This window comes from Panicum virgatum, chromosome 2K, assembly GCF_016808335.1.
Source record: "Panicum virgatum strain AP13 chromosome 2K, P.virgatum_v5, whole genome shotgun sequence".
Taxonomy (NCBI): domain Eukaryota; kingdom Viridiplantae; phylum Streptophyta; class Magnoliopsida; order Poales; family Poaceae; genus Panicum; species Panicum virgatum.
In genome coordinates, this window is record NC_053137.1 from 21831805 (window position 1) to 21845616 (window position 13812).

The window sequence follows — 13812 nt, forward strand, 5'->3', positions numbered from 1 at the left end:
TAACTTTTCAATTTGGTACCAATTTCTTATTCTTGCAATTCATCTTGCTTGCTTTGGTTGTGTTGTCATCAATCACCAAAAAAGGGGAGATTGTAGCGAAAATGGCCTCTCATGCCATATTTCAATATAATGTTTTGGCGATTGATGACACACACAACACTTGGACTAATATATGTGTTAAGATGATCATTATCAGGCTTATAGGTACAAGGGATGAAAAGATACAAAACCACGAAGAAATCAGGTCAAAAGGACCAAGACATAGGTAATTTGCACTCACCGGTTAAACCGACGTGAGGTAAATTACACTCACCGGTGCAATGGGCTCAGTAGAGACCAAGTAAACAGAGTGCACCGGATGAACCAACAATGGGAAAAGATGTATCATCGGTGCAACGGATCCAGAAGCTAAGGCTAGGGTTCAGCACCGGTTAGACCGGCGATGCTCAAATTGAGCGTCGGTGCAGTTGTCCAGAGACTCCATTTTTCAGGGGTTTCTGAGCTTGCACTCACCGGTTAAACCGACGATGATTTCAAGAGTGTCGGTACAATTGATCAAGTAGCCGTTGGAGCAGTAACGGCTAGTAGCTGGGAAAAAGCATTCACCGGTTGAACCGGTGATGACAAAACTGGAGCGTCGGATCAACCGGCGTTCAGGAATTCTGTCAGCCTTTCTCAACGGCTCTTTTGGGGTGTGTGGGCTATATATACCCCCCAAGGCCGGTTGCTGCATATGGTTGGACGCCAAAAAGATTGAAGGAAGTGTTGCCCAAGCAAATCATCATCTCCAACCATCCTAGCAGAGCTTAGTGTCATATCTAGCTTGTGAGAAGCTTTGAGAGAGTGCTTTGTGCACTTGTATAGGCTTAGTTCTTGAGAGAGCTAGCTTAAGAGAAGTCTTGCCGAGGCAAGTAAAGCATTCCCGTCGACGACCCTCCGACTTGGTGTGGAGCGGTGCCGACACTTTGTACGGGGGAAGAGGAGACCCCCTCCTTGGTGGAGAAGCTCCGTAGTGGATTTCGGCCGGGTGACCGAGAGAGACGGTGGCGGTGCACGAGACTCGGTGTCTTGTGGGCACTTGCCTTTGCTTGCCGGTGCGCCTTGGTGGCCTAGTGCAAGATGGTGATTGGAAGAGCCTCGGTGTCCCGTGGACGTAGGCGTTTGAGCCGAACCACGTTACATGACCGTGTCTACTCGGAAGTTTGCATCCCTCTTGCCCTTACCACTTTACTTATCGTATTACGTTTCCGCATTTACTCTATCTTGCGTGCCTTTACTTTCTGAGTTAGTTTGATTAGGATTGGCTATAGGTTGCAAGTCTTTTGGGATAAGTAGAGAGTAGCATAGATAAACTTTGGTAATAACTAGCATGTGTAGGACGTGTTAGGTTTATCTTATGCAAATAGTTTGAGCCCTAGGTTAGAAAGCGAATTAGCAACCCTATTCACCCCCTCCCCCTCTAGGGTCGGACACCCCGGTGATCCTTACAACAACAGCCCACAATTTAGTTTTAGGTTTGGTCAAAGTTTTCTTTAAGCATGCAAACTTCTTTGAAATTTGGCCTCACTATTTAGGGGTGGAATATTATAATTTGAGGTAGTTTGTGTGTTTGCTGTTATTGTTTGGCCGGATTTAACTATCAGAAATAATCAATTATAATTAATTTTTTTTCTTTGTCACTGGATTGTCTCTGAATTATTGCTACGTTGCTACTCGCAAAAAAAATGGGGGCAAACACATTTCTACTCTTGGTTTGTAGCGAAATGGTAATTTTGCCGGTTTGCCCTCATTTTTTTTAACTTTATGATTTTACCCTACGATTTCAAAACAAAGGCAGACTTTACCCTTGGTAACTTTGCTCATGCGTTATTGCTCCTGTTTTTATGATAATTGCTCCTGTTTTTATGATAATTGTGCTTTTACTCATGCTTTAGCACCGACGTCGGGGCACGGGGGACGCCTGAGGGGAGGGGGAGCGCAACGGTGAGGGGGGCGCCGCGCAACGGGTCTGGCGCGGCCGCGTGCCGACGCTGGGGCGTGGGGGGTGCCGGAGGGAAGGGGGAGCACGGCGACGGGGAGGGCGCCAGCAAGCTCCACGCCTCGAGCGGGCGCGCGCCAACATCGGGGGTGGGGGGTGGGGGCGTGATGGGGAGGGGGCCACCGGTCGCCGCTGCCGATCGCTGCCCCGCCAGGTAGTGCCGCTGGTCGCCACCGCCGGTGCAGGTCATCCAAACCCTATCGCCTAATCGGTGAAATAAGATAAGGCTAGGGGTATTATTGTCTTTTCCTCTAGGCATTTTTTATTTTTCAATTTTTTCTTCCATTTATCCCAGCAAGGCAACCGGTGTTATAGAGTAGGGATAAAATCATAATTGAGCTTTGAAGTAGGGGCGGAAACACTTTTTTGTCAAAAAAAATTTGCTATGTTGCGATTGTGGAGCGAGTGGTACTCGACTATACATCAAGAGAAATCAATCGTCTTTAAAATTTGAAATAATTTCAGTATGTTGGATGTAACGGGGAAGAATTAAGAGCAACTCCAGCAAGGCCCCTAAACAAACTCCCTACTCTATATTTGGAGGCCAAAACTAAAACACAAACTCCAGCAGGGCCCCTACTAAAGCCCCCATCCTAGGAAGGCCTCCAAATTCGCCACCACCCCCCAGGCCCGGGGGTTCTACCCGAGGTCGCCATTCTTCCATTTATTCCCGCGGGACGGATTTTTCCAGCTTCCTTGGCAGTTGGCACCGCCGAGCTCCATCGGCACAACTGCGGCCTGGTCGCGCCGGCTCGAGCTACATTATCCGCGCCGCCGCCCCTGAGCTGTAGCACGCTCGCCGCACGCTGGGTGGATCTGCGGTGCCTGTGCACTCGCGCCACAGCCCCGAGATGTAGCCTGCTTGCCGTCGTTCCCAAGCTCGGGCACCCCGCCACACCCCGAGTTACGGCAACCCCGTTGCCGAGCTCCAGCACCCTCCTCTCCCCCGCTAGAGCTGCAGCACCTCGTCGCCGCCCTTGAGCTCAAGGTCCTCCACCAAATCGAGAACGGGAGCTCGAGTACCGACCTTGGGGGAAAGGGGGTGGCAGCCTCCGGCGCTACTGCTGCTAGGGCACGTGGTTGGTGGAGGGATAGGCAATCCGTTTTGGCTAGCAGAAGGGCGAGTGCAGACGGCGGAGGGAGAGGGGTGCCGGAGACTGGGAGAGAGAAAGATGGCGGCGGAGGGAGATGCATGCGAAAGAAAGAAGATGCGAGGAAGAAGAAGGGTCGTGGAAATAAAATAAAAGGTTAGACACTGTTGGCTGGGTCCCACTTGTCATAATAAAAGTAGGGGTTCAAAGTAGGGACTGTTATTGGAGTTGTATGTAAAAATTTAGATCCCATAAAGTAGGGAGAGCCCTTACTTAAGAAGTAGGGACCTTGGTTTATTTAAGAAGTAGGGACTTTGGTTTAGGAGCTATTGCTGGAGATGCTCTAACAACTGCAGTCGTTATCATCAGCTTGCTGCTTGGCTGAAAAAGAGTCTGATGGAACTACATATCATCATTGACATCGCAAATGAAGGAGGAATAGGAAAAGCAGACAGGTAGCTCAAAAAGTAGATGAAATTTTATAACTTTCATATCAAATATAGGTAGAGCAAAACGAAAACTTATAGAACTCATCAACATAACACATCGCACCGGCGATTACAGATCCATTATCTCATGATCCACGACTCTCACTCATCACTTACTACCCCGCCATTTTACACTTTGGCAGGTTATTCAACGACGACACGGCCAGAACAGTATACGACTGCAAAGAGAGGATGCACGCGATCGAGCCATATGATTCGGAGAATGACGATCAAGGCTTCTTGGGCGGGGTGAGGGCGGCCTTGAGCTTCTGGACCGTGGCCACGTCGGTCTTGAAGGACTTGGCGAGGACGGTGTCGTCGATGCCGGTGCCGAACACGGTGACGGGGATGGACACGAGCCCCGCGGCGGCGCTCCCGAACGCCGAGAGCGCCCTGGCGGGCTCAGTGCCCTTGTTGCACTGCCAGTGCACGGTGCCCTTGGGGAACACGAACATGTCGCCGGTGGCGAGGTCCTGGGTGAAGAGCTTCCCGGCGGTGTCGACGAAGCCGACGGAGAGCGCGCCCTCGACGACGAGCAGCAGCTCGGAGGCGCGCGGGTGGGTGTGCGTGGGGTTGACGGAGCCCGCCGGGAACGAGAGCGCGGCGTAGGACACGCTCTGCCCGTTGAGCGCCGGGAACTCCGCCATGGAGGCCTTGGTCGCCGTGAAGCTCGCCCCCGGCGCCGGTGCCGGCGCGGCCAGCGCGGCGCGCAGGCCGGTGTACGCGAAGAACTGGCCGGTGAGGTTCCCGGGGATCGCGCCCAGGGGGGCGATGTAGTCGGTCAGGATGTCGGGGTCGCCGGCCACGACAGCCAGCGGCGCCACCGAGAGAGCGAGCACCACGAGCACCAAGGAGCCCAAGCGGCCGATCCCTGCCATTCTCGTCTCGTAAACTGCTACCAGATGGTGGCCGAAAGACACAGGTGGTTGACTAACTAACTGCGATGTGATGGTCGATGAATCCTATCTGAAGCTTGCTTGACTGATGAGGAGCAGCGATCATGTGCCTCCCCAATTTATACAGCAGCATTCATGCCAGTGGTCAGTTGGAGTAATCGACGACGATGGATGAACCAATTGCTTTGCTGCATAGGGAAACTAAGCCAGAATAATTTGATTAATCCCTCCAGCTTGGAGATGATCATTGATAAAACTTATGATGACTGGAACGATTAGTATAGTGCTGGAGGCTCAGATGAATGTTTCTCCAGGCATCCAGGGTCCCGGATACGCCTGCACTGCTAGGGCGCCGCGCGAGATGCCCTGCGACGCCGGCTCGTTTGGCCGGCAGCTGTGTGCAGCCTGCCGCCCTGCACTTTTGGGAATTGTTTGCGAGGAAGTTGCTGGAAGAAGACGAGGAGGCCGTACAAGGAGGTGTCGATGTAACTGTTCGTACGGAGCATACTAGTCGCACAGCTGCTGCCAGCAAACGGTTGGCTCGATCGCCTCATTCTCGGTTTCTCCAATGACAGTGGCAGCTCAGTTGGGTAGTCGGGATTCACAATGCAGGTGACTGCTTTGTTGTTTGCAAAGGGATACATGCATGCTTCCATGAAAAGGCTGTTCTTCAGTGGTAAATAACTAAATATAATTACTCCTATTAAGCTAATGTTATCCATCCAGCAAGCTGGTGCAGTCATAATGTAGATGTCCAGTAGTCGTCCAGATGCATGCTGCGTTGGAACTGCAAGGACCCCAATGCTGTCTCATTTCTCTAACACTTTGCTTTGCCACTAAAATGTACGTATTTTTTTAAAAATAAAATAGACAACAGCATGTTTGAAACAGTAAATGCAGAAAGTAAACAGTTGCGAGAGGATTGTGACAATCTTTTTTATTTTATGCAACGTAGACAACTTCTCGCTGAAAGCAAGGATGAGTGCCGAATGCTTTCGTCGGATTATAGAGGGAAAATTCAGAACATGTTCAAGTAAGAAAGATATGAAGGGTTACTCACATTTACTAGTTACGAATGGAGTGCATTCGCCAAGTCGGTTTTGGAAGAAAGTTTCAGTTGTCCTCTTTTTTCTTCAAAAAGAAGTTACTGTTGTCCTACTAGGATAGAAATATGTTTATGGCGACTTTCGGTATGACATCGTCAAAGTGTAGTGGAGTTTGCATTCGGTCATAGTTCTTTCTCATAAGAAGTACCTAGTAGCACAGAAAACATATATCGTTTCAGTCTTCATGTTTAGCTATTTCTGATTTGCGTGGTGCAGATGAAACATGGATTACTTCCTACCTATCTGGAGCCCTGTAAAGATATTAGCACAAGCCCTCTACTGCAACTACTGCAATCTAAACCGGTCTGCAACTACCCACTACTGGAAATCAAAATTTTCTTGTGCGCTAGAAACTGTTAGGGATATAGGGAAAAACCGTCAGGGAAATTATTTCTGATAGTAAATCGACATACAAATCCTGAAGGGATAAAATGGCTGAGAAATTACAAGATAGAAAAATTTCCCTGGCAGAATTTCCCTGTGTGGTGGCCCACAAGAAAATTAGGATCTGTCGGGTTAACAAAATCCATTGAGAATCATTTCCCTGTAGGGCGTTCTCGATAGGGAAATCAAATTTCCAGCTCTCCATCAGTGCTATTAATTTATCCATGATGGGAGTACTGAACAATTGACAAATCGACCGACAAAAAAATGAGATTATTTTCTGTCAGGCACAAGGTTTTCTAGTTATTCTGTTGACTAGCATTTCAGGCACTAATATAGCATTTTGCAATAATAGTATTCCTACCATAATATTTGAAAATACGAAGTTACATCACAGATTTTTGTGCAAAAACATATTTTTATATTCTCTACTGGAATTGAAGAAAACAAGCCATATGTAAAATATAAAACAACAAAAATTAACATACAAACAAATGCCACTAGACGAAAGACGAAAGATCATGATTTTGTAAAAAATTAGAGAAAGGAAGCATCAAATTTGGAGTTCATATGAGGAAGAAATGATAACTAGAAGTTTTAATTCCGGATTAAAAAGAGAAATACATGTGTTCTTCAAATACTACCAATTAAAAAGTTTAATTCATAAAAATGAATGATTATTGGAGGTAAATCTTTTTGAGTCTTACAGGATCATGTTTTGAGATTTTTCGATAGACGTTTGTGCCACATCATGAGTTTCACTCGAAATCATAGTCAATTACTTTATGAGTCAATTTCACTGTGAGTTGCACATAAACTAACAAGAAAATTAGTATTTCCCCGTGAGTTCTAGAAAAACCGACAAGGAAAATTGTATGTTTCCTATGAGTTTAGGAAACCGACATTCTTGTGAGCCTTCGTGGTACTCTAAACAAAAATTCTCGACACACAAGAAAATTTCGGTTTGCAATAGTGACTGGAACATGAGATTGGGATTTATTTCGGGTCGAAAACTAATTATAACAAAATAGACTCATGAAACTTATCATAAGTCTATTTTGTTGCAATTAGTTCACGTCCTGGAATAAATCGCGAAATCTTGTTGTACCTATTATTCCGGCCCGAAATGAATCCGACATAACCGAACAAGGCCTTAGTGGTAAAAGACCTCTCCATGTATGCAAAATGGCAAAGTGACTTCAATTCTTTATGTCAGGAAAGACCAACAACAACGGATCAATGCAATCCAGAGCTTGCATTGGGCCGTATGTAGCCACTATTGGAATTGGCAAAGATACAAATCTGTCTATTGAACCATGCAGTTAATTCTCACTGGATACATATTTTAGCATTTTATTTGACCTGGCCGGCACCAGGCATAACTCAAGAACATGCGTGGAAATCTCTACGGACCCAGCTGTTGTCTCTCTGCAGACCCAGCAGTTATTTCGAGGACCCATCAAGTTAAACCTACAGACGCTTATTTCTTGTGTGGAGCTAGTCCTGCCTTGAGCTTCATTGTGTTAGAGTTTCACCAAGCCGCGCGTTTGCCACCCAGGCTACCATAGCGACCATAGTTCACGCCGGGCGCAGTTATTCGTCGCTTGAGATGATAGTTGCGCTAACCATCACCTGAAAGTAGGAGCAATTATTTTTTCCACCATTGCGGACGGAATTTTGGGCTGTATCACAAGCCCATTTATTAATTAAATGCTTTGAGTGGAAGAAGTAAAATCCAATTAGTACTATCACGAGAACATATTCACGCATATAGGTGGGGATAAAATTGATGACATCACCATGTGCAATGGGGTCAAGTTTAAAAAAAATCTATAAATCTTGAACTGTTCACCCAAATTAAATTTCGATTGCACCATTGTATTTCTTACAACAAGATCTTCAAAACAAGACCACACTCGACTATGTTTGCACGAAATTTTTAAAAGTATTTTTTTAATATGAAATAATTAATTCTGGATACTGGGAACAAACATTTAAACAACACGAATAAATAATTATTTTTATGAATAAAATATTAAACACAACGAACAAAAAATAATGTACAACGAACAAAATGTTAAAGATTGCGAACATTTGATTGTATAGACTAAATAATGAAAAATGAGTATCACGACTTATACAATTTGATCTACAAAGCGAACAAATAATTTGACATAGCGAACAAATTAGTTACATGTAGATAAATAATTTCACATGAAGAACAAACACATCTACATCACAAAAATATTCTTATAATTATATATATACACGTGGTAACACAAACTTGTTTTTCACTTCGGCCTATATGAATTGTATAAGTATAAAAAGAAAATAAATTATTTAAAAACTCTACAGGACATGTATACAACTTACATAAATTCTATAATATAATTAATAAGTTTGTTAATCAAAACAGGAAAGAAATAATAAAAATGGAGAGAGAAATAAAAATTAGTATCACCAAAAAGAACGAGAGTAAAGAAAAAAGTGAAAAAGAATATTATGCCTCATCATATTTGGATCACGAATAAATGAACCTGCATTGAAAAGAAATGTACTAAGTAGTAACAAATACATTAACTGTTGTAATGATAAAATATAAAATTTTCACATTACAAAATTAAAAAGTAAAGTGACAGAAAAGAAAGAATATATATATCTAAAATTAGTTGCATGAAGTCAAATAACAAATTAAAATATAAAAGTCACATATCGTATGAATAAAAGAGATAGAAAATTAATTTAGAAAAGTCACCGTCAAATACAAGAAAGGTAAATGAAAAGGAAAAGGAAAAAAACAGAAGGAAAAACATGTTAAAAGTGAGAAAACAGAATAATGATAGAAAATATAAAAAAGTGTTGGTCAAAAAGTAGTAATTTTGAGAGAAAATAATAAACACAAAAGGTAAAATATGTTTATGGTCAATAAAATAGGAAATAATAGAATAGAAAGAACAAAATGAAATGATAAAATGTTTTTTTGTTATGAAATGATAGACCTAGAAAAAAAGAAAATAAAAAGAATACAAAAATAGAAAATAAAACACGCGACAAGAAAAAAGAAAGAATATAATAAGAACAAAAAAGTGCCTGGATCATTTATTGCTCCGCATGATGTCATGTAAAGGCCATGCGGTGTGTCTTCCTACGGGAAAAAATAAAGCAAGTTATCTAGTCTGTTGCATGCATGCACATCTGATATCCTTCGCACACTTTGCGGCTTCAAACACTTAGTAATTACTATTGGGCCAAATAAATTAATGGAAAACAGCCCACCAGCTGAGATGCAACCCTACAGGCAATGGATGAGGTTTTTGCAGCGCGGGCGATAGCTAGCCCCAGCGGTTCACGCCCAGGCGATGGCGCATCATCTTCGAAGACGACCCTGGCATGTTGGGCCGCCCCAGGCCGTTTGGGCCTCGATTCGAGCCCACTGAACCCGTGACCTTGTGTTAAGCCGTGACTTTGATGGTTAGGCCTGGACGGGCAGATTATGGGTACCCATTACTTTTACCCTCATTAATTAATAAGGTGTACCGCCTCGGTTAAGTTTTAACCGAGGCGGTTTGTTTTAACCCACTGCCTCGGTTAATGTCCTATTAACCAAGACGGTCGCCTTAGGTTGCCCGCCTCAGTTAATGTTAATATTAACTGAGGCGGTTGCGACGCCTGGCCACCATTAACAGAGGCGGGCTGCCGGCAGCCCGCCTCCGAAGACTTTTCAAATCGTCTCGGTTAATCAGTTTTTGTAGTAGTGATTGCTACTTAATACTCTCTAATTTTCCGCTGCATTCTAGCTCTAAATATAAGAAAAACATGATATGATATCCATATAGACCTAGTATACATCTTAGTTTGTAAAAAAAGAATTAATTGCTGAAAACACTTATGTATAGTGTTTATGTTATAGTTAAATTTATGAGTTTTTTTAAAAAATAATTAAGACTTGTAATCAAAAATTTAAAATTTTGCTCTTGAATGTATTCTTGTGATTGTTGCCATGATGACATGATGTGTATAAACGGTATGGGTGTGCATGACGGCATGCTCATGCCCATGGCCTCGCGGAAGAAGGAGCCACGTTGGGAGTGGAATCCAAGAGGCATAGGCTTGTCTGAGTTGGTTAAGGATCGACACGTCATCACTTTGATATTTTTGAGAATTTTTCGTACAAACCACATGCTTGATAATGAGAATGGTAAGCTAAGTACCATACGTGCACCCTTCACTAAGCGGATTCGGCGTGGTTTGTGATGAGGTGTAGTCGGCGGTTTCGTTGCACATTTCCATCTCAGCCGTTCGTCTCAACGTTGGGGATGGGTATGCGAACGGCTGACACGTGAATCATTGATTACAGACTGACGGGTAGTATGGCCTATGGTCTCGTGTCTATTGCAGTAGCCGTGCTCTCGGTCATTAAGCACGCTCTTGTACTTTGACTTTAATATAGAGTTTCGTGAAGGAATTATGGAAGATTGAGTTCATGGTTACATGATCACTTTACTTATGCAATTGTTTTGATGCTAGATATAGAAATGTTAGATGTCATGTGTTTTGCTTATTCACTTGATAAGTTGTGCTTGATAAATGTCACCGTGAAGCCGGGCACGGGCATGCTCATATTCATGCCCATGGCCTCGCGGAAGCCCGTGTGCGTGAAGAACGCGCCGGTGACGGTCGCCGGGTCCGCGTTTGCCGGGAGGAGGTAGTCGCTGAGGATGTCTGGAAACCGTGAAGCGGGGCCAAGAGTGCAAGCACCAAGAACACTGCCGAGTACTTGAATGCCGCCATATTTGCTTCTTGTATCAGACGTTCTGCGTTTGTTGGAAGGCAAATGAAATGAGGATGCTTCGATGCTTGTGCGATTGCGCAATTTATAGTGAGGGTCTGTTGGCGAGGAATTGGAGTCACCAAGAATGCAGTTTGTCTGTTGTGGCACGGGTTCTGGCAGGTGCGTTGAGGGTAACGAACTGCTCTCGGCGACGATGGAGTCCAGCACTGATAGGGCTCGCAGCTGGGGTGCTCCTTGGATGCACGTATCAGCTGGCATCAGAGTCGATGCATATACTCAACTGATCTGAACTCAGCAGGTTCAGGGGCTGGAAGCCTGAAAGCTGGTGCTAAGCACAGACATGGGAGTCTTCACATTTCACTGAACTTGATGCATTTCCTCCGGACAACACGACACCGGCCGATGCTCACAGTGCAGGCATTATTTGTACAAGTCACAAGTCGTAACCAAGTTGAGAGACAAGTTTGTGATCATTAGGGTTATGGCCTTATGGGAACCTTGGCATATCCTACATATACCAGCCACTCACGCTGGAAATCACTGTTGGCAATGGCAAACAGAGCTCATTCTATTCTGGCATGAGAGATGGCTCAGTGGCCAGGCCCCAAAAGACATTGGACATGAATTCTTCAAATTGGGCATGGTACAAGGATCAGACGGTGGCTCTTGCCTTGCGTTGCTGGCAGGAGCAACATCAGGTTCAGCTCTAGAACAACCTGGTGATATCAAATGGAGATTCGGTGCAGATGTGTAAGTTTTCAATTCTACATCCCTGACCAACACTGGGACAAATGAATGTTCTTATCCTTCCTTTGGCTCGGGCAGATCAGAAATGCGCTCTGTGCCAGTCAGGCAGTCACAACAAGAAAAGGTCCCCCACCTCATGGTAAACTGCCCCTATTTGATGGCTGTCTGAGCAGGCTGTTTGGCTATCTGATGTACGATTGGGATGCTATTGCTCTAGCGCTTGCAATCAGAGAAATTGTTTATATTTTGAGAAAACAAGTAAAGCGTTTCTGCTACAACATGTGTTTGAAGATGTTAACTGCATTAGAACATCTCACATTTTAGTGTAATTTTCTTTTGTTTCTAATCTCACACTCCACTATGATTTTCTTTATTGTTATGCGCACCAAATAGTCTAGTCAGATTGAAACCTGCTTGGTAGTCGGGACTGGACACTCTACAAGGCTTGGCATCAAACATCAAAACAGCAATCTATACAGTTGCAACATCTGAAAGCTAATTTTATACGAGTGACATTGCGAGCATAGGATGAGCAGCAGTAAATAATACCGTGAATTCATGATACCCCGGCAGATTAACAACATTTGCAGTGAGAAGAGTAAAGATCCCGCATCAAGTTAAAAATTAGGATAGCAGCATGAACTTAAAATAGTACCATAATCTCAAAAGGATTCAACATTCTCCACATCAATGGTAACATCGACTGAGCCATGATTGAAATAAACTTGATATAACAGAAACATAAGTCCTCTAGACTAGATAACGCCTGAAAAGACGCTCATGTGTTGGTTGCCCTGGTGTATATCTGCTGGCTGGAATGAACAGAGACCATCCTTATAAGCCCCCTTGCCATCAGGTCCTTGATGGCCCTCCGCGCCAAGGATCCATTGATCTGTGGGTCAAAAGAAACAAGATTTGCCTTAGTCACACAATGGTTTAAGGAGATCAATGGACTGCAACTTATACATCACAAGTTGCTATATGGATAGCCTGACAAAGTCACAAGGTAGCAAATAGATGGATGGTAAACCAAATACAGTCTCAATTGAGACATTTGCAAAACACAAAGGGAACAACTATTGGGGCATGATCATCTACAGTATGCAAAATAGTAATTACAACTGCTATGCACAGTCCTAAGAGCATCCTTACTAATGGTAAAAGACATGCACATAAGAAAATAACATGAACAAGGTTTGTTCTGGCAATGGAAATGAGGAAACAAATGGCAAATGCAGAATCATGCATGCCCATGACTCATTTATCCAAAACATCTGCAGTAAGTGGTTACCAAAATTCTATTTCCAAGTGACAAGCTACAAAGGTCGTCACTGCTCCAAACAAACCAGTTAAACATCAAGTTGTGCATCCCACGCCCAAATCAGCTTGATTGGATTGTTTTAATATAAATTGCATTAAAACTGTTTCTAATTCATCACACAATGTCTATGCAAAACATAGAGACTGGAAACCAACGCTGCAAGTCTGAACTTATCTACGCCAAACATAGAGTAGAAAAACTGCGCTGAAAGCCTAATTGTTACCAATTCACATGAAACGTAGATTAGAAACCGACACTGCAAGTCTACATGATGCTACAGTATGTACTTATGTACCACTAGCTATTTACCGTCCACTCAAAATCATACAAACTATCATTTGGGGAATCATACTGGCATCCATTCACCTAAACCATATATGCCATAACTACCACATCGAGGTATATATTCTGTATCATAAGGAGGACAAGTACAGCACTCAAGGTAAGAAGAGATCGACAGATCCATCCATATGACGGCGATGTAATATTACCCTGAGGCGCTCGGAGAGGACGGACGGGGTGATCTGCTTGTACTTGGGCACCTCGGAGAGCAGCTTGTCGTAGGTGGCCTGGTCGAAGAGCACCGCGTTGTTGACCTTCTCCTTCTGCTTCCCCTTGCTCCACTTCTTCTTCTTCTGCTTCCCTCCTCCGGACTTGGCCGGCTTGGACGACGGCGGCGGGGCCTTGTCCTTCTTCGGGGCCTGCCAGAACAGACGAGACGGTCAGCAACAGCCGAGCAGGCCGTGCGGGTGGGTGGAGCGGAGAGGAGCGAGAAGTACCATGGCGGCGGCGGCGGCGCGAGGCAGGCGAGGAGAGCGACGAAGAGGAGGGGTGCGGCGGCGGGGAGTCGAGGCGGGTGGGGATGAGCGGCAGGTATATGGGTTGGAGGCTAGGGTTTTCGGCCGTGATGCGTCCTCTCCACCGTCCGATGCGATCGGACGGGTGGGAC

At 44.6% G+C, this 13812-nt stretch overlaps 2 protein-coding genes across 2 annotated transcripts; both read right to left on the minus strand.

The window, feature by feature from the left end:
- Positions 1–3847: 3847 nt before the first annotated feature.
- On the minus strand, positions 3848–4495 carry LOC120695195 (germin-like protein 9-3). The gene has a single exon (XM_039978494.1). The coding sequence runs from the start codon at positions 4493–4495 to the stop codon at positions 3848–3850; it is 648 nt and encodes a 215-aa protein (XP_039834428.1).
- A 7637-nt stretch (positions 4496–12132) lies between these two features.
- LOC120671506 (40S ribosomal protein S25-2) lies at positions 12133–13794 on the minus strand. Its single transcript, XM_039951866.1, has 3 exons — positions 13643–13794; positions 13355–13564; positions 12133–12434 (listed from the first exon to the last, which is right to left on the minus strand). The coding sequence occupies exons 1-3, from the start codon at positions 13643–13645 to the stop codon at positions 12321–12323; spliced, it is 327 nt and encodes a 108-aa protein (XP_039807800.1). The 5' UTR covers positions 13646–13794; the 3' UTR covers positions 12133–12320.
- Between the last annotated feature and the right edge of the window lie 18 nt (positions 13795–13812).

What these genes read in the sequence shown, in the direction of transcription:
- LOC120695195 (XM_039978494.1), bottom strand. Translation starts at nt 4,495, where the DNA reads ATGGCAGGGATCGGCCGCTTGGGCTCCTTGGTGCTCGTGGTGCTCGCT.
- LOC120671506 (XM_039951866.1), bottom strand. An exon ending in TCCTCTCCGAGCGCCTCAGG is followed by an intron (nt 12,435 to 13,354) that starts GTAATATTACAT and finishes TTTGACCCACAG; the next exon opens with ATCAATGGATCCTTGGCGCG.